The sequence below is a fragment of the Sycon ciliatum genome, chromosome 12 (assembly GCF_964019385.1).
Source record: "Sycon ciliatum chromosome 12, ocSycCili1.1, whole genome shotgun sequence".
Taxonomy (NCBI): domain Eukaryota; kingdom Metazoa; phylum Porifera; class Calcarea; order Leucosolenida; family Sycettidae; genus Sycon; species Sycon ciliatum.
The window spans coordinates 19,204,934-19,231,514 of record NC_088654.1 but is presented as its reverse complement, the minus strand read 5'-3'; the positions used below and the strand labels follow the sequence as shown (position 1 = coordinate 19,231,514).

General features: G+C 51.2%; 2 protein-coding genes across 3 annotated transcripts; both read left to right on the top strand.

Annotated features, from left to right (window-relative positions):
- The first annotated feature begins 2,000 nt into the window (after positions 1 to 2,000).
- Positions 2,001 to 9,347, top strand: LOC135828806 (uncharacterized). Its single transcript, XM_065341236.1, has 3 exons — positions 2,001 to 2,448; positions 4,010 to 5,708; positions 6,710 to 9,347. Exons 2-3 carry the CDS (start codon positions 4,029 to 4,031, stop codon positions 8,663 to 8,665), a joined length of 3,636 nt encoding a protein of 1,211 aa, XP_065197308.1. The 5' UTR covers positions 2,001 to 2,448; positions 4,010 to 4,028; the 3' UTR covers positions 8,666 to 9,347.
- A 3,643-nt stretch (positions 9,348 to 12,990) lies between these two features.
- On the top strand, positions 12,991 to 26,262 carry LOC135828651 (collagen, type I, alpha 1b-like). Of its 2 annotated transcripts, none has more exons than XM_065341077.1 (2): positions 12,991 to 13,459; positions 22,330 to 26,262. In XM_065341077.1, exon 2 carries the CDS (start codon positions 22,428 to 22,430, stop codon positions 25,383 to 25,385), a length of 2,958 nt encoding a protein of 985 aa, XP_065197149.1. In that variant the 5' UTR covers positions 12,991 to 13,459; positions 22,330 to 22,427; the 3' UTR covers positions 25,386 to 26,262. The 2 variants fall into 2 exon arrangements, with proteins under 2 accessions (XP_065197149.1, XP_065197147.1); XM_065341075.1 differs by lacking the exon at positions 12,991 to 13,459 and adding an exon at positions 18,010 to 18,381.
- Positions 26,263 to 26,581: the final 319 nt, after the last annotated feature.

Sequence of the window (26,581 nt, the reverse complement as noted above, 5' to 3'; positions counted from 1 at the left end):
CAGGGTTCGTGTGTGGAGAGACTTTAAGCACATACATGTACATTGTACAATGTACTGATGACGTAATGTAGTGTAGTGTAGTGATGTAATGTAGTGTAGTGAACAGTATTCATCTCAATCACGTATTGTAATACGGTTAGAAGTCACGCAGCATTGCACAAAATAGCCATACGTACCTCTACTTGATGTCGTTGTGTAGCAACACAACACATAACATAGACGGACCTACACTACACACGCACACACCCGTGTACTCAAGGCTATAAGCCCCCCCCCCCCCCCCACACACACACATCTTTGACGCCCCATCTCCAGTGGAGATGATAGGCTACTGAGTTGGGCAGTACCTGAGGTGGCGCTTTAAATCACCACACACACACACACATACACACACACACACACTCACACACGCGGGGAGAACCACGTCAACGGGGGGAGGGGGGGGGCTGACACACACTAGCATACACGTGCTCATATCAAGCTATGTTATTGTTTTATGATCCTGCATGGCTGCATATCCTGTTCCAGTGATTTGACATTCGATCATTCGGTACCCCCCCCCCCCCCCGGCTATAAAGCACAAATTTAAGGTTTTGGGGATTTAGAGCATAACTTTTCTCCGTTCAAGTCTCACTTTAACTTTAATAGTGCAGGTAGGCGGGCACACACCTCACTGTATGGCAGCTAACTTCACCCTGTTTTACCCCCCCTGTTTTACCCCCCCCCCCCACCCTGTTTTACCCCCCCCCCCCCAAGACGAAGTGAATATAGTAGTAGTTACACTGGCCGAAGATTTAAAAAAAACCGTAGCCCTTTGGTCTGAACAGTGGTGTTTGTTCCACCACACACTATACAGTGTACATTCCCTCTCTTTAGGAGCTGCATCTGCGGTGTCTTGATCCTAGGCTAGAGGGCGGTGGCGTTCCTGCGGATGCGGAAAACTCAGTCTAGCTGAGAGTCTCACGCGAACCGTGAATGATTTTTTTTGTACATTCTGTGCGACGCCTTCCCTGGACGCACAGGCTCAAGGGCGTACGAAAGAGAGTTCAGGCCACTCCTGTCTTGTCGAGGTCTGATCCTTGTATTGCTATGTAGAAAGACACCTGCATGACAGTACTAGGGTCAGCGTATAAGCAAGTCAGGATCATTTTGTCTAAAATACCCTGACTGACTGTTAGTGAAGGACTCGTGTTGCTGTGGCAGTGGTGTGCTACTGCTGTTGCAGTGCTGGTGTTTGTCTTACCTGACTGATATAATTGCCCGGTGGTTAAAGTACCTTTCAGAACGAAATTGTGTGCGTTCATGTGTTCCGGTGTGCGCTACTCTAGTCTAGATGGCAGTCGTGCGTCAGTCAGGTGTCAAGTCGCGGCGTCAGAACAGCGCGAGCTAGCTCCAGTGCAGTGTGGGGAGCAACCAACTTTCCTATCCGTGTTCTAAACCAATTAAACGCGCAAAACTATGCACATACTGGTACGCACACACTACACTATTAGTATCTGATAGCAGTACACGTCTTACAGTACACGTCTAACATGCACAGTAGACACGAGAACGTTGAGGCTTGTGCAAGGAGAATCATGTGGCCCATGCGATTCCCCTCCCCCCCCCCCCCCCAAACGTTACAAGTACATGATGTATGGTAAGCGGACATTCATCACACTCACAGAGCCGCTGGGACCCGTCTTCCTCGATGGCGATTTGTGCGACAAAGCTTGGGTACAAACACTACGATCACCGCTCACGCTTTGCGCGACATGATTGATGAATTGCATACTCTGGAGCATTCCGCTGCACGCTGGCTCTCTCTAGCAACGGCCGCCGCAAGCTGTCAACAGGCAACATTGCTAAATACGTCAAGAGATCATCCTCTGGCTTGGCATCACAACCGTTCAGCAAAACCGGCTACCTGACAGGAAAGAGCAGTTAGAGCCAGGGGAGACGTGCACGGGCAAAACTAATCAAACGAGAAGTGAGAATGTCCACTAGTGAGATCCAGTCGGAAGGAGGCAAGCTAGACCTGGGAGTGAAAACGACATTATACTTTAGAGGCGGGTAGCCTGCAGACATGCGCTGTACACGCACGAACATTGCTGACGGTCACGGCCGTGCCACGCGTAACAACCCGTCGGCCTGGCCTGAAGAGCAAGACCGACCTGGTGGCAGGCGTACGCCGAACAGCACCCAGCAGCAGACCTACTGCTATTGGGCTGACTCTCCCCGTCTTTCTGGCACAGCTAGTTAGCTAAGCTGTGCAACACCAGGACCTAGAGAGATCAACATCAACGATCTACTGGTCATTCAAAATCAGTACCATAAACGGGAGACTGCAACAGAGGCGCTTGGTGACTGTTGGATGCTGTTGTGCCTTCAAACAGGCTAGAGAAATCACTGGATAGCAGCAGCAGGGAAGAGAAGGACGACAACCTGCTAAACCTGCGTCTATGCGAGGTAAGAGCTGTGATGAAGATATTGTTTGCCCGAGATAATGCCAGTGTCACTGTCAGGGTTTCAAAGCGTGTATTGTATAATCTACTCTTGAACTAGCGATAGAGTGTGTCAAGCGGACACACGCTGTAATCTCCCGTATCGTACCGAAAGATAAGACGTGCTTGCACACTTTCGGTAGATGTACATGTATATCACAACAATAGGGAACTACGACTACGAGTCGTGTTGAGGCTAGAGCTTCACTAGACGCTTCTTTTAGCCATTGGGGTGTGCTCCGGCGGTTTCAGTTTCAATGTGAGAAGTGCCCACCGATGACTACTTCATCACGTTATGTACCTGGGACTTTCTGAGTGTCCTTGAGCGACGTCAAAAGACTGAGAAAGCACACGGTTTGCGTGGTGTTGGACTGGCCGGCATGTCGAAAGCATCGCTCAAGTATCTTTAGAGTGGTGCTGTCCGTAGACACAATCTCAGTGGTCGTAGAAGATCTCGTCCCGTGATACTGACAGCCTAGTGCTGTGTCGTGCCGACGCGTAAACTTGACTTAAGTTAAACTAAAGGAGGAAGCTAGGTTAGAATTGGGTTAGGAACAATACTCCTCATGAGCTCAGTCAATATCGTGCTATAGCGTTAGGCACATGTAGCTGCAATACTTCGCTCGAGACCCACGTCCCTTTCCGCGACACTGTCCAGGGAAGTGCATCCATCGTAAACCTAGTCATGTGCAAGTAGTCTATAGCAAGCCTTTCCAAGTCCAAGCCACTGTACTGCGTGTGAGTGACTGATGGGCAACTGTCAGACGCACTGGGTTCGTGTATGTGAATGCTGGACGGAAGGTTGGAGCCATCACTGACGCCCGTATGATGGCCGTATCATGGACATGGTGGCATGATGGCTGTATCATGGTGGTATGATGGCTGTATGGTGCGTGTACTTGTATCAACAACGGCCTCCAAACGTACATGATGACATTGTACAATAATTATTATAGTCCCAACTTTGAACGGTAGTGGGTTTGGGTTTTCCTTAGAGTTTTGCTATTTGCTGCATCACAGGACTGAGAAGTGAGCATGTCTGTCTACCAGTACCAAAGCTAGAAACATTCGCGTTGTGAGGGTGACACGTCAACAGCGCCGTGCAACTCACGTCACGCAGACAAGCACGGAATTTTCACAAGCCTATCCAGATACGGAATTGGAGCAACGAGCGCGAAAGTGGCGTCTTAGGTCTAAATGAGGCGAAGTGAAATTTATACATGTACGTGTATCTGTGACGTGTGTGCTGTATTGTATTTACGTGAAGCATGCTTGTGAGCCTGAGTATGACTCATAACGGGTATTGAGGATGCTGATCCTTTCCACTGTATAAGTTTCGTTTGTAGTAGAGGAGTGCGCTTATATAGTTGTATCGGAATTGTTTTCTGCCCGTAAACGTAAACTAGAGCAGCTATGTAGTAGATTTGCTGTTAGGCTTTTTCCTACGAACATCTCTATCTTCCAATACTTGCAATGGTGTGCTTTACCTGTCAACTGTTGTGTGTCCATCTCGTTTGCCTTATTAGGATACCGCCAAGGCACAATATGGCGGACGTACGGATACCGCTATTGCTACCGGTTCTAGCGTTGGCAATGCTGGCCAGCGCCCAAGACGCGCCCACGCAGCTGCCCGACATGCGACCGCTGTTCCTGACCATCGCGTCACGTGCCACGCAGACCCTGCACCTGGACACGATGGCCAACGCGGAGGCCAGTGTCGTGCTTTTCCCATGCCAGGGCGAGGTACAGTGGAACGTCACCGACTCCGTCACTGGCGAACTGCTCCACAGTCACGTGACTCCGGTCATCAAGGGAACACCGGCGCAGCGCGTCAGGTTCGCGGAGCGCATGCGCCGGCAGGCTTCGTGGGCGCAGGATCAGCAGCAGCAACAGCAGCAGGATCAGCAGCTCGGTGCCGGATTCTTCGGCCAACCACAGGCAAGCAATGCGCAGCAGTCACCTCCTGAGACTCCGAACTACTTCGCACAGCCAGTTCCTCAGGCTGGAAACCCTGAAGAACGGTTAGGTGAGTTGGTTGGTGAGCCTGCCAACACAATGCTGGCAAACCCATTCGAGGCAATCATGAACGCAATAGTACCGACCAGCGGCAGTACTGTGGCACCCACCACCCAGTCCCAGCTCACTGCTGGCCTGACGTTCACAGCAGGCCTCGGTAAATCACTTGGCACCACCGTTAGCGTATTTAGACAGCGCCAGACTGAAGCCAGACCGCTGACAGTGAACGTGCATAACCCTACTGGCGATGAGGCGACGTTCCAGGTCGTAGGTACGTCCATGTTCGAGCGTCTGCCGTTTCCCGAGCTGCCTGTCGAATCACAAGTCACCGTGGATGGTGTTAGACCCGACCAGATCATGATCAGCTGGGAGCCTGTGCTGCAACACGTCGATCTAGCCGTGGCCGCGGCCGGGGCCGCGCCGTCACAGAAGACGATCGAGTACTGCGCCGAGTATCGTCCGCTAAGCGAGGTGCTACCGGGCGACGTGCTCACGAGTCCGTGCGCCGATCAGCGCCGCAAGCCCGGTACGAAGCGCCTGTGTACGCAGGACACATCACTGACCCTGACCAATCTCACGCCAGGTACGGAGTATGCCGTGGACGTCCTTGCCTCAGACGTGGAGAGTGCTGGAGCGCTCCCGTACACCAGCGTCCAGGTGAAGACATCACGTCAAGGACTTCCGATCGCCAACCACGAGGAGATGAAGGGACTGCACTCGCCACCTCTGGGCAGTGCCATCTACACGTTCAACACGGCCGAGATCCGACAGACACCCGGGCCAATGAGCATGACCGTCTTTCCCTGCCAGGGTCGGGTCACGTGGAGCCTGAAGCGCGATGGGCAGACCGTAGCACAGTTTAGCCCCGAGTATGATATCGACATCGAAGAGGAGAGTAGTGACGACGAGTCGTACGAATATGAGAACAGCGTGAGTGCGCCCGATGACGATTTCGAAGACTTCACCCGGAGGAAGCGGGGAGTCCGCTCCGGAACTCGCGTGCGACGGCAGGTGGTGACGGGCGGCCAGACGGTTTTCAAGTACGAGAATCAGGCCGCTCCGCCAGGCTTCTATGAACTGGAAGTGAACAATACGCAGAACGCCACTTCGCAGTACAGCGTCTTCGGCACGGTGTCACCTGAGACTGCGCCTTTCCCATCGCTACCACCCAACCCTAATGTGCAGATCAAGGAGGTGACCAATAATGAGGTAAAGAACACAGCAACCGGGCAATACACAGAGCTAGAGATCATTGAGTAGAGACCCCATGTTCTACACAGAGCTAGATATCATTGAGTAGAGACCCTGTGTCCTACACAGAGCTAGAGACCATTGAGTAGAGACCCTAAGTTCTACACATCAGATATAGAGATCATTGAGTAGAGACCCTATGTTACACACAGAGGTAGAGATCATTGAGTAGAGACCCTATGTTACACGCAGAGATAGAGATCATTGAGTAGAGACCCTATGTTACACACAGAGGTAGAGATTATTGAGTAGAGACCCTATGTTACACACAGAGGTAGAGATTAGAGACTTTTCCTAGGCTATGTTCTACACTAAGGTAGAGGTGATCCAGTATCGGGTCTATAGAGACCCGATGTCATGCACAGAGCTAGAGATGAGGGACCATACCTATGTTTAACATTTATACACAGTGCTTAGTTGTCTGAGGATTGCCTTAGCTTTGCTATGTGCATGAAACGCAGCGTTACAACAATGACCTAGCCGGCTGTCTCTATTCTCTTCTGTCTTTGTGGTAATGCTCCATCCCGTTGTGGTGTTGAGCACTCTAGGCAATCTGGGAACTCTCGCTATTGTGTACACAGTGCTGAAGATTAGGGGCCCTATGTCATACACATGCAGTGATAAAGAAAACTTCAAAGTAAAAACCATTGTGTTTACCAAGAGCTAGGAATTAGAGCCTCTTTGTATCACACAGAGCTAAGGACCATGTCCCTAGGCGTTTAGGTCGTCAGAGACGCATAGATGGCATGCCTGAGACAGATTTGACCGTCTGAACTGTGCAATTGTCTTGGTTGGGTAATAAGATGCATAAAAGGTTCTCTTCATGCTCACCAAGTTTTGTTTTGTTTGTTTTGTTTGTTTTGTTTGTTTTGTTTGTTTTGTTTGTTTTGTTTGTTTGTTTTTACTTAACAAGTGTTTTGTGCCTGTTTTGACTTTACCCATCTTGTCTTGCTGTACAGGTGACGGTGGACTTCAACCCGAGCCCGAGCGAGAACACCACCTATTGTATAGCTGCCATCCCACGCACTCAACTGCGCATGCAGAGCTTTGTGCGCAACAGCCCTTGCTCGGAAACGGCGCGCAACACCATCAACAACGGCTTGAATCAACCTCAGATTGAGCAGCCGCTCGCTGGCGGCAACGGACTCGGAGGAGGTGCCGGAGGTGCGAATATTCCGGCATATAACGGCGGAGCGAACGCAGTTGATTTCGGTGTTCCCGGTGGCGCGGCAGCAGGCGGTGTTGGCGCTGGCATGGGTGGTGGTGGTGTTGGCGCAGGTACGGCTGGTGGTGGTGCAGGTATTGGTGGTGTTGGTGGTGGTGGCGCTGCCTTAGGTGGTGGTGGCGCGGGTATTGGTGGTGGTGTTGGTGGTGGTGGCGCTGCCATAGGTGGTGGTGGCGCGGGTATTGGTGGTGGTGTTGGCGGTGCTGGTGGTGTTGGCGGTGCTGGTGGTGTTGGCGGCGCTGGTGGTGTTGGCGGCGCTGGTATTGGTGGCGGTGGACAACAGAATGCATTCGCAGCAGGCAACTCACCGACTGGCAATGGCGGTGGTGCTTTCAATGGCTTCTCGGCAGGTGCCGGAAATGCAGCAGCCAGTCCTGGATTCAGCACAGGCAACGTAGCTGATAGCGGTCGCACTGCCGCTATCCCAGCTGCTGGTGAACAGCCCGCGGTTGGTGGCTTCGGGCAGGATCCACAGACCAGCGCTCCGGGGCTAGCTGGGGTCGGTGGCGGTGAGGCTGGCTTCCCTGCCGACGCAATGCCCCAGGGCATTGATGTACCTATCAATGGCGCCGCCCCGGTCGGGGTCAGCCCCGGATCCCCGCAGGCTCAAGCACCCAATAACAACCCACCCCAGGATGCCGGACAGTCTCCCCTGGACCTCATCAACAATGGCAACCAAGCCAGCGTGGCCGGAAGCGACCCAATGCAGTCATCGAACCCTGTGAACGCATTGGCCGGTGGCGGTGGCACATTCAGTAATGGACAAGGCACTGCTGGAGATCCCATGAACGCCCAGGGCCCCGCTGGATCGCAGAATGTGATTGCCTCGGGCACGGCCAACACGGGTGGCACCGGACTGGGAGGTTCTCCAAGCCAGTTAGGCGGCAACGGACAGCAGAACGCCAACGGTGGTACAGCAGCCGGCACGGGTGCTGGTGGCCAGGCGGGCGCAAACGGTGTCAACGCCGATCCGCTTGGTCTAGGCCCTGACGCTGGCTTCACGGCCGCCGGCTTTGGAGGAATGGGCGCGCCGTCGGGTAACCTCGACCCGGGCCAGGGCAACAACAACTTTCAACTCGTTCCCGACCAGAATGCCGGCGGCCAGGGTGGTGTGGGTGCACCGCCCCCGTCCTTCGGCAATGTCCCCGTACCCGTTCCAGGACAGATGGCACCACAGCAGCCGGGCGGCCGTGGAGTGGAGGGAGGCATGGCCGTGCCGAACATGCCCGGAGCGGGCCAGGGCGAGCAGGTGAACTTCAACAATGTGGCTCAGCCGGCCGACGCCGGCACCGGGTTCGGGCAGACGGGGCCCGGAGGCATGGGCGGTGGTAACCTAGGACAACAGCCACCCGCACCACCGCGCGGAGGTAACTCGGCGTTCGGCGATGGCTTCGGTCAGGCACCGCCACCGCCGTTTAGAATCGAGACGCCGGACATCCTCATCGCACCACCCGTCCCGCCGCAGTGCGGACGATCAACGACGCAGGTGATCCGCAACATCACGGCCGGCGTACCGTACGAGATCCAGGTGTTTGCCGTCAACTCGCGAACGCATCAGGCCATGGCCTACACCGGTGCCGTGGTCATACCGCATGCCACCGGCAGCTCCGCACGCGTCACCGCTGGTGTGCTGACGTCACTATGCGTTGCCATGACTGCAGTTGCCATGTCTCTCAATCACTTGATTTGAAGTGTGTGGCAACGGTCTAAGTACTTGTGGTATCAGCATTACCGATGGTAGTGGCTAACCCGACCTGCTGCTGTTGTCATCTGATCTCAACGTTATTACCGCAAACTCAATATCTCTCCCTGTGCTACGCAGCAAAACTCGAGCACTGAATGATCGGTGCATGTCGATATCATCTCTCTCTCGGGTGAGAGCAATTTACTAAGTGAGGTGTAAATGCGATGTACGCTCTTTCCAGACAACACAGCCATTATTGTTACTGGACTGAATAGCCTCAAGTGATCATGCTCGTTTTTCCTTAGCGTTGTGTTGGCCTTACATCAACCAAAGCACACAAACTATTTCTCCCTCACACACGCGCAAAGGCACGACTGCACAAGACTACATAGGTACTGTAACACTTATTTTGAAACTACCAATACACTATGCACAGTGGCGCCTCTTCTGTTATTATAAGGGAAAAATTACTATGGAGAGATGTAGAGGCTTTTCACTTGATGATCTTGCGAGTATTATTGTACTACAGTGGCTGTAGATATTTTTATCTTCGTCGTTTTTCTCCTTTATTTGGTCGTGCGTGGTCATGAGCTGTTGCGGACAGAATCTTTACGCAAACACATCAATAACTATACCCTAATTATTGTTCTATTCTAAACTGTACTATAAAATTCGTTCTTTTTCCGAAGCGATTGTTCCCAATGTTGCTGGTGTGTCTTGGAATACAATAGCGAGTCCTGGTGCTGGCCGAGTCAGTGGGTGTCTGCCCGAGATGTTTCCTGGTTCAACTCCCATAAACTTCTGAATGAATTGTGTGTACCAGTATTTGGGGATTTAGATCAGAAAACATGGAGCTCTAATGCACAAGATGCGCTCTCTATTCGATGAGGCACGGCGTTACCAACGTAGAGGGAGAGGTTAAAGTAGGCCGGGGAGACTTTCCAAATTTAGCGTGAAGGAGTGGTGATGATGGTTGGGCAAATGTGCATAATGCGATATCGACCCCCTCCTCCCCGCGAGTCGATGGCTTCAACCAGGGAGTAGTAAAATTCCGTATTTTTTCTACTCCATGGTTTCAAGCCTTGAAGAGTTGTAAAATCATAACAATTATTATTACATGTATGATGTTCAAGTGCAGTCGGTGCCTGATTGCAGATAGTTCAGTACAAGGAAGGGGCAGAGTCCCTTTCCCTGCTGTTGTGTCGTTTCGTCTGCTTCCCCAGTCCAGACAATCATAGAGATAGCGGTCTTCTCAAATAAGACAAGATTTTTTAAATCCCATGACTTGGAGCACCCACACTGGTTCATTCAGGGACCATGTACATATGCGTTCTAGTGAACATGCCTATGGAATAGTATGGATGTGGTGTACTAGTAGCTGTGCTGTGGTGCTGCCTGCCACCCGTTCTTTGAGACCCTGGAAGTGCCTTGCTTGCTCTAACTTCACTCAGACACTGTTACTTGGTAAGGAAGGCCAGCACGGGTTTTACACAGCAGCTGCATGGATACCCACTTTGTTGATATGCGGAGAACAACATAGCAGTATTGCAATGGGAGACCGGCGCATTGTATGGAAACAATGTTCGCCGCCTTGCGCCATGCTGTCATATTCAAACCTGGTACAAACCATGAAGCAAGACGTACGTACATGCCATTGTATAACACTGGACGAACGCACGGTTTCTCCATGTTATTGTTGACACGCAGCTTCACGCACATTGCACTGCATTTTGTTAGACTACAATGTAATCTTCATTGCTATAGGTTATGCCCAGGGAGTACTAATTGTAATACCATAATAATACAACTACCTTCTCCTCATTGGTCCTACCCGATAACCTTGAACCTTCCCAGCTGGAAGGCTGTTGGTTTGCGCACTGGAGATGTGTTAGAGCTAGGCCTCAGGTTGTTGTACGTCTCAGTAGCATGTCAGTTTTGTGCCCTGTTATCGCACTTTCTGATTGCTTATTGTCTCTTGTTTACAGTCGTGGATAGTTGCTTCATAACTCATTTCCATGCGATTTATTCTGCTTTATTTCAATATTTTCACGTTTTTCACATTTGTCTCTTTCCCTCAAACCAGTTAATATTTCAATATACCATTTTGTTTTACTAATCGCTGTTGTGTACAGTGTGTTAGTAGTACTAGTTTGGGAATTCTCTCATTGAAATTCACCCATGATCGGAATCCACACTTCTTCGCTTGTGTTGGACAACAAAGGTAGAAGGACAATAATCCACAGAAAATAAGGATATGCATGTTTTAAGTAAAAAAAAAGAAAGGTCCTATAAATGGAGTTATGACTAATAGTCCACCAAGGTAACCAAGGTAACGAGATATTATCTGAGTTTCGAAAAAAGCGTTAGGTGGTCTAGACCCAATCTCTGGACAGCTAGCTGTTTCGACCTTCTTATGGTCCCAGCAGCGCAGCTTCGAGTGACTGGCCGAAACGATGTCAATGAGGTCGACAGTGCAGTGCTTCTAGTGAGGTACAAAGCAATCTTTTAAATCAGCCCATATCACCACAGTCATACTCATAGTACTCTACCTGGGAGAAGCGTAGCGAGCTCTCTTAGGGCAGACAGCGTTGACGCTAACTAGAAAGAGTGCTCAGTCACTGTCCAAGGCCAAGCCAAGGCGAGGAAGGGTAATACTCAATCTTTCATAACCGGTATTCATGCACTGCGGTCTACTAGCACTAGTAGTGTAATCATGCACATATTATTCACAAGAGAGAGATTGGAAGCTTTGTTACAACTTTGTACATATTATTCTATAATCAGAATATAAACGTGACCTCACCCATCGATTGTCAGGTCATTTTCTGCATGTGTTGATTCTGTTCACCACATAAAACACATGACATGCGCACATACGTGGACAATCGAGTGGCATTTGTAGTGGCAATGCATTTTATGATCTCATCTGGAACGACAGTGGCAGTTGAATGAGTGGAGAAGGAACGAGGCTTCAAGTACGACAGGCCGAGAGGCGGGCTCACATTCCAGTATGGCAGGTTCCCCATCCCATCTCACCCCCAAGACGACGTGAATACAGAAGTGGTAATACTGGCTGAGGATGAACAAAAAAGAAAGAAGAAGCAGAAGAAACTTCAAGAAAGCATAAGAGTACAGTGGATTCAATGAATCGCCAGAGCGAGCAGTGAGGCACTGCCAAATTCCTCTCGTCGAAGATGGAGCTGCTTTCTAGAAACGCCTTAGAGAGTCGCGGCACGGGCAGGGCGTGATTGTGTTGTTTGTACGTTGTGCTCCTGTCTTGCTGTGCAATTGCCACTTTTGGCAAGTCGAATTCGACGTTGATCAGCCGGAGTGAACAAATCCAAGTCTACACAAGTGTACGGCACCTACAGACGGAGAACATACACCAGTAAAGCTATGCTGCTCCGTGGCTACAGACGGAGAACATACACAAGTAAAGCTATGCTGCTCCGTGGCTACAGACAGGACATGCACGACGTACAGTAAAGCCTGTAACTAAAGACCACCGTGACTAGCGACCAGCCTGGTACTACAGACCACTTCGCCAGGCACGGACAGTCTCACGTTCATAAGTATAATGGTTGTCACAATGTGCGGTGCAAACCTCTAACTAAAGACCACCTGCCACTAAAGACCGGTTTCTCTGGCCCCAAGGGGTAGTGGTCGTTATTCACAGGGTTTACTGTATGTTGCTCGGTGCGGCGTGGCGGCCAGCCTGTACAGTACTAGTCTGTACTAGCCTGTACTAGCCTGTAGGTAATGCTCAATGAAGACAGTATTGGCCGGCGACGTGAATATCCTAGTCTCCGATCTGCGCGAGGCCTAAACTGTCCCTCTATGTAGTACGTATCACGTCTGGTGCCGCATCACGTCAACGTCCAGCACATTCCAGCACATGTACATGCACAAAGTAGATGTACACGAAGCGGATACGGATAGCACAATGAATATACACATGTATGCTATTTGAAGCAAGGAAAACGTTGTTTCACACTCGCCCAGATGACTGGATTAGAATTTGCTCATTGGTTAAGTTGAAACGAGCTACCAGACATCACATCGACTTGCTTTGCACGCAACAAGCGTCTCTAACGCAGACATCTACAAATCTCACGGCCGTCAGTGGTTCCTGGTCACGGCGTGTAAGATAAGCCTCGTCGATAGTTGAATACTGAACATGCCAGAGAGGACAACATACCCGTGGCGCACGCCTTGATTCAACTAGTGCATGTGTTGATGTCAAAGCCTCAGCTCAGTCGTGTGGTAGTATACAGTCATGTATACATTGTTGTCTTGCATGGTCAGAGGCATATCCCCCCGCACTCTCCAATGCAAGCTGGCCGCAAAGCAGGTCCCGACGGACGAAGTTCGGTCACGATGATATTCACAAACTCCAGCACCTCTCCAGCTCTCTCGACTCAAGCAAGCGTCCCGCTCAGCCCAAGCCTGCGCTCGTAAGACCCGCAGCACACGAGCATCAGAAACATGTCACAGTCATGCTATGTATTGATGCGAGAGAAGTCACCAGGAGATTCATTCGCACCAGTGATACAGAATATTTACTTGCGAAGCCAAGCTCTCAACCTGCTGCCTTATCTCTGAATTTCATATGGGAAACAAGGAGCTTACGTCGAGGACTACTAGGAATGATATGTGAAGCTTGTCCACAGTGCGGAAACGCTGTACATTGTTGAATGTGGAGGCGACTGTGAAGCGGAACAACGAGATCACGGTGTGGTTTCGTGTGGTTTCTGGCACCGACTGTGCGTGAGGTGCGCTCATCTCCGTCGCAAAGATCAGGTCAGTGTCAGAATAGTTGAGTCAATGACCACCTTTTATCTGTGTTACATGTCATGGATGTGTGTATTCCGATCTGATACAGTGATACAGTGATACAGTGATAGTTATGAATAATCATGATAACTGTATAGTAGCAGAGTACAGTCATATCTTTGACACAACCTTCATACATCTGCTAGTAGAGTTTCTTCGCAGTAGACTATTTCAAATTTTCATTTTGATTTCATCGCCGAGTTTCATCCCCTGTATCTTTGGTGTTCTTGTTGTCATTTGTAATTGAAATTTTATTTTGTAGCTGACTACACTACCTATAGTTACGATTAAGTTGTTCGTGTTCGACGGGGATGCGAGCACCATATTCAACACCCCCCCCCCCCCCTCCTCTAAATCTTTGCTCAGATGCACTTTGACACTTTTAATACAACGTTCGTAATATGGAAACCCTTCCGTAGGCGAGAAGATTTGGGGATTACTAAAATCGTAAGATTCAAGGCTATGAATATTGTAAGCTTCACGGTTCGCTTGAGACTCAGTTTGATTTGACGTTTTCAGCATCCGTAGAAACACCGCTACCCTGCAAAGATCAAAGGCGCTGATGCAGCTCCTAAAGCGGTGTGGGGGGGGGGGGGGGGTGAGTACAGTGTAGATCATCAGCCAACCAGAAAAGTGGTCAAAGACGGAAAATCCCATTCGCCGCATCCATGTTTCCCTCGTGCCAGGCCACGAGTTCCCAATTTACTGACTCTGGTCGGTTGAGTTGCTCGTTGCTCCCAGCACATCGGCACGTCGTCCCTACATCCCCTATGTTTTGTCCTTTTCCTCGTTTCTTTTTATCCTCCACCTGTTTTCCAGTAGGGCATTGTTAACAGTAAAAAAGGGCAAAATTAAACAAAACAAATCTCACATGCCACATGATCAGAATAGTGGAAACAGTCATCACATTACGTGACAGATGAGTTTGGTGATATGTACAATTTTGGTCTTAGGAAAGTGGGTTGCTCCCCACACCGCTGGGGCCTCGCGCTTTTCCACCGAATTGTCTCACACTGTGGGATGCGGAGCAAACCACTTTCCCATAAATGTATCACCGAAGTCGATACCACTGTCGCGTAATTTTGTTCTCGTTATGACGTCAGAAAGCGACGTAAAGTAAAGTACAGTCATGTATAGTGGGCAAATCCGCATTACCACCGGCTATACAATACTGTATTATTATTAAATTTTCGATAGGACAATCCCCACAGGCCTAAGGCTTTTTTACAGGGTACCCTGGGAAAGGAAATACTGTAGACACAGGAGACGTACATGTATTATGTTTCGGTACAGTAGTTAAATGCTGATGTTCGGGTCTTTTGGTCTGGGCTGAAAGGACAGGCGACAGCAGTAGAGTTTCAATTTTATACTTCATCATCAAAATAGAAAAGAAAAAGGACCAAGGAACTACAAGTTACGCTGTAATGTCCACTAACACCACCAGTTACTAAACAATCACCTCACGCGATAACATTGCACGACACTGACCGACGGTACTGACGTTCTACAACCAACTGGCTAACAGCTCCAGCACTTCTTGGATGCGCACTCCAACAGCCTTCCAACTTGGACGGTTCTAAGTTATAATTATGATAACACTTGATAACGTGGCTCTCCATCCGAGTTTCAATTTCCCACACTTTATATGCATAGTATTATGTAAATCGCCATGCAAAGCTTCGGATTGTTTCGAGAATTGCTGTGCCGGGCATGCTCAAACCTAGAGTGCTACTTTCTACTTCTAAAAACACCCAATTGTGTTCATGGATTCGTGTTCCCAAAGGTAGAGAAGCTTTTGGGTTTGCAGGAAGATCATGCATGAAAGAAACATCCCTGAGACGCGTTAGCTTCGTCCGACCGCATCACAGCAACGGCACACTTGAATGCGTCGCTGCTGCCTCTAGTGACGTAATCCAATATCATCTCACTGGAACTACATGTATGAACTACAGTTGTGCTGGATAAAATCCGGCCCAAACGTGCATACAGTTATGCACTTGGCGCTCCGGACGCACATTTAAATCCCATGACGCCCTGGAAGTGGTAAGAATGCTACTGAACGTTCACAACCATACGCAAAATACAATCAGTGGTGTCATAGGTACTGCCAGGGCGTGCATTCTACTTTGAATTTATGGGTCGGATTTCGCCAAGGCTAACGGTACATAGTCATTTACTTCATTGTACATTTAAACTCAAAATAGCACATACAGTAATACACATTCCCATACTGCCATAGTCCTCGGGTATACATGTATCTCTTCACGCATACTTCACTGTCAAGCCAAGCCAATGGCAAGTTGCGTAGGCGTGGAGTAAGTGAATGTACATGCAGTCCCAGAGCGGTTCCCTAAAACCCTTTTGCGACAGGTACCCGTGGCGAGAGGTTTGCCGGGCTAGACCAAAATAATAATAATGGTGGAATAGCACGTCCTGCTCCGCCTGAGAAACGATGTCGATGAGTATCGTGCAGTAGTACGGCTAGTGCTGAGACTCAGTTAATAAGAGGCTGCTTCCTGCGTCACTGCTGCCACATACCGGCGGGCAACCAGGACGGATGACAGCATAGACATCCGTAGTCATGCACTGTTTGCCCATAGCCGACGAGCACCGGTACATGAAAGCGGAACGCATCATCGGGCACGATCGTACTCGACACGTCTTCTTCATGCAGCAACCACAGTGTGTGTCGTAAGGTTGGGGCAAAGAGAAAAAGAAGGAGTGAGAGAAGAGGAGAAGGGGCCCGGGGGGGGGGGGGGGAGGCAACTGCAGTCGCTGACTGAAACAGGGGCAAGGTCATCACCAACATGGATGAATGATCGATCCAACGTTGCAACTGATATACGCAATGATTGGTACGCGGAGTCGCGCACTCATCCAAACATGCACAAGCGCTGGCAACAAGCTCGCGCGCGCACTTTAAAAAACCGAGGCCGCATTCAGGAGACTCTGGCTGCTGCTCGCGGTGGTCAATGCTAGTTCCTAACTTAGGAGTGGTTGTAAGACTCCTTGCTCATGTATATGTACATATTATTTAGTTAATGGCTGTTCGGCACGACCCCGTCAACCGTCATGACAAGCACGTTATGCATTCATTTATTTACTTATAGTTATACAACATCTCCTGGCGCGCCGTACGACTGGCACTAGAGAGAAGGAGATAACGGGTGGCAACCAACCACGGCTAACTAACAACTACATTTAATTTAAAGCCCGTGCTGTTGGTCTGACAATGATTCTCTTGATGAATGTGGAGCCGTGACAGGAGTGTAGCAAGGGGCTACATACAGACATGTACATGTACAGCGGTGGATGAGATGCACCAGTGGCCTGGCGTGAGCGACAGTAAAAGCAAATGGAAAGCCTGCAGAGCTCGACGGGCGTTCAACACACGGGACAAAGGGCATGCTAAGCTCAATACCTGCTACCACACTCCATATGAGTACTGCCGCTGCAGGGTCACAGTACGATGTACAGGCGTAATAATTATTCGTGGAAACATTTAATAGGTTGCCCGGGAAGACGACGCGCGACTAATTCCTTTAGTCTGGCAGATAAGCAAACTTCAAAAACAGATCACTGCAGCATGATCATCGAAACCGGTGACATGTCAACGACCTAGCCCGCAAGTGAGCACACCGACATGTGAATATACAGACAATGTAGATTGTAGTTGCACAGTGTATCACTGCACAATTGCATTAGATTGGTACAATGCACGCACAGTTCTATCTCTATGTACTCGTATTAATTCTGTATCCAGCGCAGCACTGAATGCCGGCCATTGCATCATCCTAGTCCGTGTCGTGTATACTATTATGGAATACGCCGCACAAGACAAGACAGTACTAGGGTTGAGGGGACCGAACAGCACACGTGACGTACACTGTACATGTACACGTACGAGTGCGTGAATACGAGAAGTGAAATTAGCATAATGACGCCTTCGCTGTATGGTTTGGCGCGATTTCTTGCCTGGGGATCGCACAGTGTGAAACTTGACTCGAAAGAACATCTCGTTTAGCCGTTTTCGGTGAGTAATCACTACGTCACAGTGTGCAATCAGTCCTGAGTTACTTTACATGATGAAGATTGCTCGTGGAAGCTAGAACGACCGTGCATACCATATTCGTACGCTATGACTTTGTTCTGTGTGCATAACATCACGCGCGGGCTCGTCCAGTTAACGTAAGGCATACGAGCTCCATGGCGTTACGACCATACAAAGGCATCGGTAGCACTGTTTTGAAAGCGGATACGCCGGGCCTGGACGATGCCTGTTGGCCGTTGATGACCTGTCAGGACCAGTGTTCGGCCTGTCGACCACCACAGGCACAGGTCACAGCTAGGCTCAGCTCTCCTGTTGGCCAGTGTTGTGACGGGAGCCGATCACTGCATGGCGCGGACCGAGCAGCAGAGCCGCCGCTGCCTCGATGTGGCAACGGCGTGTGCGCGCGAGTGTGTACTAGCCTGTGTGAAGCGGTGTGCATTTGGCCATGGAGTACAGGCAGCGAACAGGCACACGCTACGACAACGCTGCCTCGTTGCTAGCGTGCAGAGGGGCACACGGGAGAGGCAAGCTCGAGGAGGCAACCAGGCACAACGAGAGCGAGAACAGCAGCAAAGCACATTCATTAGCTCTTGGGATAGTCGTGGAGGAGTTGTGAGGAGAGACGCGGAACCAAACAGAGAGTTTAGTTTTCTAGAGCTTGTTCTAGTACTAGGACGAAGCGGGTCTTTATCCAGGTGTCGTGCTGGTGTCCAGTAGTACAGACGTCAACCTGTAGCGGCAACCCATGATATCAAGGCGGATAGGTTCTGCAGTGCTGGACTAGACTGCTGGAGCTGAAGGTGCTGATAAGAGCCCCAATCTGAACGCCGATAACACGGTAAGACACTCACTGCCAACATGGGGGGAGAAAGGTGCCATAATGAAACTGAAACTGAAAGCAACCGTTCCTTAGATATACACGATTGTGTTATTATAGACAAGGTTGACGTTGATGTTCTCGTGTAGTAGTGAGTAGTTTACCCATGGCTGGCACATCATTGAGGTTGTTCTCGTGTACCCCTGGGTTACTTCCAACAACAGCGTGTGCTGGGTTGTATTGGGACCCACGAAATGCTACAACATGTGAAGGGACTCTCATAAACCTTAATAGAGATGAAATATAGGCCAATGTTGGGAAGGTCTATTGTGGACCTACACGGTTGACATCGTTGGTTAGACAGGCCATGCACAGGTCTGGGCGTCTCGTCGGATAACGTGTGCATCTCGGGTGTGGGAGGGGTGTTTCGTGCGGCCATACCCTATGACAGAATGGATGAGAACGAAATAAGGATACGATCAGAGAAACCAGCTTGGAAACCATGGATTGAGTTTTATGCTCAGTGTGGGAACTTTGCCTAGTGTTGCACGATGTAGATGCACTGTGAATGGTGCTGTGAATGGTGCTGTGAATGGTGCTGTGAATGGTGCTGTGAATGGTGCTGTGAATGGTGCTGTGAATGGTGCTGTGAATGGTGCTGTGAATGGTGCTGTGAATGGTGCTGTAGACATCCAAATTGCTGCATGTACTATGATGTAGTATAATGTGGTAACCAGGTGCTGTGCCACTGTGTATAGATGTAATTAGATTTAGAGCCGACAAAGAGACGGGCGATACTGATCTTTGCTGGCAGTTGAACAAAGCGCTGGCAGTGACAGCAGAGTGGGAAACTTGGCCATGTTGCGACCCTAGACGGTTATGGAGACAGTCATAATTCCAAAGCGCTTCGCCATCCTTGCTTGCTGTTCACGTCGTGACAGGCGTTGCAGTTACGCTGCACGGTGTTCCTTGTTTAGGAATCCAGCAGATTAGTGTGCTACACGTACTGCACTTGAAGATTCTACACGAAACGCATGAATCCAACATGATCTATAACGCGTGGATCCACGCCTGGCATAATGCAGTTACGTCGTATGCGTGTGTATGCCAGGGAACAGAGCATGAAATTCGACTCACACGCGTACGCACACGTAGATCTCTACTCGCCTTCGTGATTGAAGTCTGCCTCTTGCCACGTCTTGGACACTCGGCCTCGAAGTGACGTTAGTTACAAGGTACCATTGAGACGGAGTGGAGGTTCTCGGGCGATATGCTGGTTCGTATAAGAGGTTCGAGTCGAACCTAATATCGAAAAAGGCTAGACAGTCATTTCTACTAGCATCGCTGTTGGAGAAATTGTTCACAAAACGTCTTTGTCAAGTACCGAGCACAGTCTTCTAGCTCTAGACGAGGAAGCGCGGTGCGTGCGACGACCGACGAGGAAAGGTATGGGTAGCTTGTATGAGGAATCGGTGGATAAGCGCGATAAGATTGTGAGTGAGAGTAGCTCATTTTAGTGTGGTAGGGGTTCATCCGATTCCACCTGCGCTCGGGGACTTGACCACGCCGAGGGCTTGCAGGCTGCATGGCCTATTCGATACCGCGAAACGTGAACAAATACCATTTTTGATCCTGTTTGCATGTTGGCCTGTACTCTTCCATTGACTTCGGATACAGAGGACATCGGCTATAGAGTACAGATTCTAAGACCTTGGTATTTTGCTGTGTTGCCATCAACCTCGGGGGGGGGGGGGGGGGTGAGTTATATTAAGAGTCCATACTCTTGGTTATAACTTATAATAAGACTATATTATAATTATAAGAGTCACTCTCGCCAATAACAACCTCAGCAATAACAACAATATCTTCTGGTCTAGAAACCCGTTAAGTGCATGGTTTCAACCTCGCGGATAACAATAAATCAGAAAATAGCATTACGTTTCTCAATCTCATGCATGCCTTGTCCAGGGTCGTTATGCGAGGGGGGGGGGGATTGTAGATTTAGAGGGGGAGCGTGATGCTGAGAACAATGATACAGTCCATTATGCTGAAACACTGGAATTGGCTGACCAGACGTGTGGTTTTGTAGAGAAGTGCTGGCTAGAGGGCATCTATAGCAATAGTACTAGTAGTGTCTGGTTACTCGTGTGCGTAACATCCATATCGCAGGACTTGGTGACTCGTAGCAAGACGTAGACAGTCAGTCGTGCAGGCGGTGCATTGTGACTTGATGTACGTAGCAATAGCCACGTCCCACCACGTCCAGTGGAGTAAATTATATCCACCATAAACACCCTTTTTCAGAGCGGAAATTAAAGTGCGAACACTTGGATTTTAATGACTTGATTGTGACTTTGGTGTGCTCCACGCGATCCCTTGACCGTGCTCGGGTTTCAAAGTAAACAAATACTAGTGTACCACAGAATCTTCGCGACGTCGAATATCTCTGCCCAGAGCTGTCTGTGCATGGATATTTGCACAGACAAGGACCCTGGTGCTGATAGGCACATCGGAAGACTGGTGCGATTTGAATGTGGCCAGACGAGATGTCACACAATCATAATCATTGCTTCACTCGCTGCGATTGCCTTATTACGTACTGACGGATGTGCTCGGTCAAAATGGCACTGGCGGCCAGATTGATGAGCGGATGCAAACGATCGCGGGGCCGGAGCCTGAAAGCTTGGCCCGCTTTAGTGACAGCAGGTAGTACACCCTGGCCACGTAATTTCTGGTGTACCTCCTCTGTCATCGCTTTAGATGTTTTTAGAACATTCGCCTCGTAGCTTCGAGATTGAGATGTACATACCCGATTGTCCTTCGACTGCACCACGTAACTACATTGTATCCCATTCTCCGCTGATTGGTACGCGTAGGTCTACGGGCGAAGTGCAGCACGCTTTGACTTGTACACAAAATCGGGTAGAAACCGGCAACGGAGCGGGAGTTGCTCCCTGACTGGCGATCGGTTGTGCCTAGAACGCCAGGAACTGTCCAAGGACCTGTTTCCGCCCGTCAACCTCTCGTTGGTAGGGATCCAGGATGTGACGTCACTGGCCTGGATTCGTAGAAACTGGAATGTTGACCATACTTAGCGCATGCTCCTAACTACTTGCAATGGCCTCTAAAGTTGATTGACTGGTGTAAACCGCAAGAAGAGCTCTTATGGCTGGGAGGACATTACCAAATTCCAGTAATCCCGCGTGATGAAATAGCAGTGAGGCAGTGGGTGCAGTGTGCGTGTATGTGTGTGTGTGGTGTGTGCGCGCGCGTGTGTGTGTGTGTGTGCGTGTGTGTGTGTGTGTGTGTGTGTGTGTGTGCGCGTGTGGGTGTGTGTGTGTGTGTGTGTGTGTGTGTGTGTGTGTGTGAGAGAGAGGAGAGAGAGAGAGAGAGAGAGAGAGAGAGAGAGAGAGAGAGAGAGAGAGAGAGAGAGAGAGAGAGAGAGAGAGAGAGAGAGAGAGAGAGAGAGAGAGAGAGAGAGAGAGAGAGAGAGAGAGAGAGAGAGAGAGAGAGAGAGAGAGAGAGAGAGAGAGAGAGAGAGAGAGAGAGAGAGAGAGAGAGAGAGAGAGAGAGAGAGAGAGAGAGAGAGAGAGAGAGAGAGAGAGAGAGAGAGAGAGAGAGAGAGAGAGAGAGAGAGAGAGAGAGAGAGAGAGAGAGAGAGAGAGAGAGAGAGAGAGAGAGAGAGAGAGAGAGAGAGAGAGAGAGAGAGAGAGAGAGAGAGAGAGAGAGAGAGAGAGAGAGAGAGAGAGAGAGAGAGAGAGAGAGAGAGGGAGAGAGAGAGAGAGAGAGAGAGAGAGAGAGAGAGAGAGAGAGAGAGAGAGAGATAGAGAGAAAGAGAGACAGAAAGATAGAGAGAGACAGCGAGAGAAGAAAATGAAATCGTCTTGAAGACGCACCACTGCGGTGGGCAAAGTCCATCAGTGTTTTGACCAGTGCACCCTCTGTTCTCCACTCTCTTTGTGTCTGCAGGGAGTGAAAGCTACAACGCCTGAAGCAATCCACCAGGAAGCGGTCAGTCCTGTGCGGGCACTGTCCTGGCATAACAGTTGCAAGACCAGCGCAGAAAGATGGCGGCCACAATGAGATTGTCACTAGTTCCCGAGCTATTGGCCGTGTTATTCACCTGTTATGTGGCTCACTCGCAAGCACAGCCACCCCTCCTGGGCGGGGGCAGTCCCAACCCCGGCCCAGGTCCGGGTGGCCCTAATCCCGGGTTTGGCGGACCGAACGGGGCAGCACCGAACATGGGGCCGCCCAACAGAGGTCCACCGCCAGGATTCGGAGGCCCGATGGCGGGCGCAGGTCCAGGACAGGGTCCTGGAATGGGCCCCGGCCCAGGAGCAGCAATGGGCCCCGGCCCAGGAGCAGCAATGGGCCCCGGAGCAGCAATGGGACCCGGAGCAGCAATGGGCCCTGGACCTGCCCTGGGTCCCGCACCGCCCAACGGTGGACTACTGGCGCCGAATCGTGAGGTCAGCATCAACCTGCAATCGGGTGCTGAGCACACGATGCGCATACAAGGCAGACAGCAAAGCATGTTCTTTGTGCGCGTCAGCAGCTGTGGTACGGAGGGCGCCGACTGGAGGCTGGACAACCCGAGCGGCAATGAGGAGTTCAACCACCAGGAGTCGCAGCAAGAACCGCAGATACAGCAGCCAGTCTTCAAGCGCAGGCGTCGTCAGATCGGCGCCGGGCCCCAGGGCTTCCAGCCCGGACTCGGGGCCGGCCCTGCCCCGGGCAACAGTCCATTCCCCAATGGCGGTCCTAACCCAGGCGGGCCGCCGAACGCGCCTTTTGGCGGTGGAATGGGACCGCCGAACAATGTGGGTCCTGGTCCTGGATTCGACCAGGGCATTGGCGGTGCAAACCCAGCCATCGACTTACCGGGATTCGAGGGTCCCGGCGCGCAACCTGGCTTGTTCGGGGGCCCACCCAACAATCAACAGGCCGGCTTCAACACCAACCTACCGGGCAGAGGCCCGGCCGGTTTCGGCCAGCCCGGCAACGGCGGACCGAACCAGGGCCAACCAGGGTTCGACTCGGGACCGGTGAACTTCCCCAATGCCGCCGCACCAGCACAGCCGGACCGCTATCGCATTCCGGCGGCGTTCGTCCGCAAGCCTCCGCCGCGTCCCATCCCGCCGAACTTCGACATTGAGATTGTACAGCCGCATGAGGACACGGGCATGGGCGCGCCGTTGGGCAACACCATGCAGCATCACGTCGAACAGGCCGACGAAGGCATGTACATGCTCACCCTGAAAAACCCGCACAACACGCCGGCCAGCGTACGCGTGTTCCTCAGCAGCCTCAGCAGCTCCGAGCCGCACCAGCCGCGCATCATGCTGCCCGAGAATCCCAACGTTCGCGTCGACGCCGCCCGCTTCAACGAGCTGTCGCTGTCGTGGCAGCCGGTGGTGGACACCAACGGCAACGAGAGGAACAACATTGACTACTGTGTGCAGTTCAGGGCGGCACCACGCAACACCGGCTTCAACCCCAGCGGCAGGCCCAACATCGGCGTGAATGCGGCACAGGCATGCGGAATGCCAGGGCCGGGCGCCGGCAACAGGCAGCAGCAACAGTGCACGCGTGGCACGCAGCTCACCCTGCAGAGCCTGAGTGCCTCCAGCCGCTACTTCGTGGACCTGACGGCGCGCGACCGCGCCACGCGCCAGCAAGTGCCCTACATCAGCTCCAACGTGTCGACACTGGAGCAGGGAATTTCCCTGCCCAACAACCAGGAGATCAGCAACATGACTATGCCACCGCGGTCCATGCGCACGTTCACGTTTGACACACGCAACACGCCCAACAACCAGGTGGAGTTCATCGTCTTCCCCTGCCAGGGACTGGTCACTTGGGCCGTCATGAGAGACGGCATGGTCGTCGAGACGTTCGAGCCGGATTTCATGGACGACGATAGCTTCAGCGACGACGACAACTTGGGTGACGACCGCTGGGGGGCGGGGGACAACGACGATGCGTTTGAGCAGCCCGACTGGAACGACATTGGAGACAACGACAACATGCCCCCGATGGGAATGGCCGGAGGAGCAGGCATGAACGGACGATTTGGAGGACCGCGTGGCCGCAAGAGGAGGCAGCAGGGAATGGGCGGACCAGGTGGTATGATGGGCCCGAATGGACCGGGTGGTATGATGGGCCCGGGTGGTATGATGGGCATGGGCGGACCAGGTGGTGGTATGATGGGTCCAAATGGACCAGGTGGTATGATGGGCCCGAATGGACCAGGTGGCAACGGAATGTGGCCGGATTCACCGCGAGGCGGGCATATGGGAGGTGGACACATGCGAGGACGTCGACCGCGGTTTAATGCCGGACGCGGCGAGAGTCTCGGCCAGTCTGTCTTCCAGTTTGAGGAGGAGATGCCCACTGGACACATCTACCAGATCGTGGTGTTCAACCAGGACCAGAACCAAGGCGGTCGCTTCAACATCTTTGCCAGCAACAACCCGGAACAGTCGCCGTACCCGAGAATGCCGCAAAATCCACAGCTGCAGGTTACCGACTCCAGCGACACACATCTCAACATCCAGTGGGAACGCAGCGCCTCGCCCAACACCCAGTATTGTGTCATTGCTCAGCAGCTCAACGGCGGTCCCGGCGGTATGGGTATGGGCATGCGCGACGATGGATTCCGCGGCAAGAGGCAAGCATTCGGTGGTCCGGGCAACCCGATGATGCCCGGGGGTCGGGGCCCGTTGGGCCCGCAGCAGTTCGGGGCAGGGCACGTGCCCAGCTCGCCGTGCGAGGTGCAGGGCCGTGAGGCGGCGCTGCAGATGATGAGCAGCGGCATGTGCAGTAAAGAGCCGTCTCGTCGCCTCGGCAACCTACAGCCGCAAGCCCAATACTCCATACAGACGTTTGCCGTCAACGAAGACTCCAGCCTGGCCATGTCCTACGTCGGCGTCATGGCCTACGCCAGCAGTGCGTCTACACTCGTGCCCCAGACCCTCGTCGCTCTTCTGGCGATCGCCCTGTACAAGCTGTTCATGGTGTAGGGTGGCAGACACTGAGTGCCAGCTCACCGTTCAATTCCTCGTTGACATCATGACACATGACTGGACTGGATAATCGTTCGTGTACGCAGATACGCATTGTACACCATACCAACGCACGCACACACACACACACACACACACACACACACACACATACGCACGCACACTTTTACGGATCGATCTTCTCATCACGATTCTGTAACCAGTAATTATATAATTCTTATTGCTGCGTCATCCTGCATGCATCGCATACGCATACTTGACTTGAACCTAGCCAGCGCTGCAGACACGACAGCACTCGGCCAACCTCACACATCACACCGGCATCAGTAACTGACAAAGTTGACCTGATGCTTCACACTCATAATCAATCTGGAGGCTAAACAGTTAAAACTCTCTAGCTCCCTGCACTACTTACACAATACGAAATAAACCTTTTTTTTTTACTAAATATTCGCAAAACTAGCACAATCCTATTTTTACTGAAGGCTATATCGCTGGGGAAATCCAGTCTCCTTTATTCAATACGCCAATAGCCCCCAGAACTCTAGAGCCAAACGTTCTATTTTTCAACTGAAGCACAATAATACTAATCTGATAGCAAGACTCTTCCTGATAGGCTAGAATCTCCTGGCATAACACGCGCAGGATTATTCGACTAGCAAGCAATAGTATGCTGCCACATATACAACTAGTAGTAATAGCTTAGAACAGGCTGGCTTACATGCCTGCCTGGCGTCCCTGCCAGAACGTTCTGTCTAATATGGCATAGCAGAATTATCAGCTTTGCGTCATGATTTGTGCTGTTGTTTTTAACAATCCAGTCTGAACATGGTGTTGTTGTGTCTTTATGCGTAATGTAAATACGATTACATTATTCTACTGATCACCTCTGTGTGTGTGTGTGTGTGTGTGTGTGTGTGTGTGTGTGTGCGCGTGGTGTGTGTACATGGGTGGGTTGGAGGGCATGCATGTGGCCATGTACATGTTATTATTATATCCCGAAAAGTTCCCATTTGACAACTAAATTCCGGGCATCATGGGAGTGAACATGACAAAGGCATACAGTCAGACCTCGCTTTACCGCACACATCCGTTTCCCACAAAATATCCAGATAGGCGAGGGAACTGGATAACCGAACACTGGTTATGTTGGATGCATCACGCATGCTGTAAATCTGTAACCAGCTATTTTC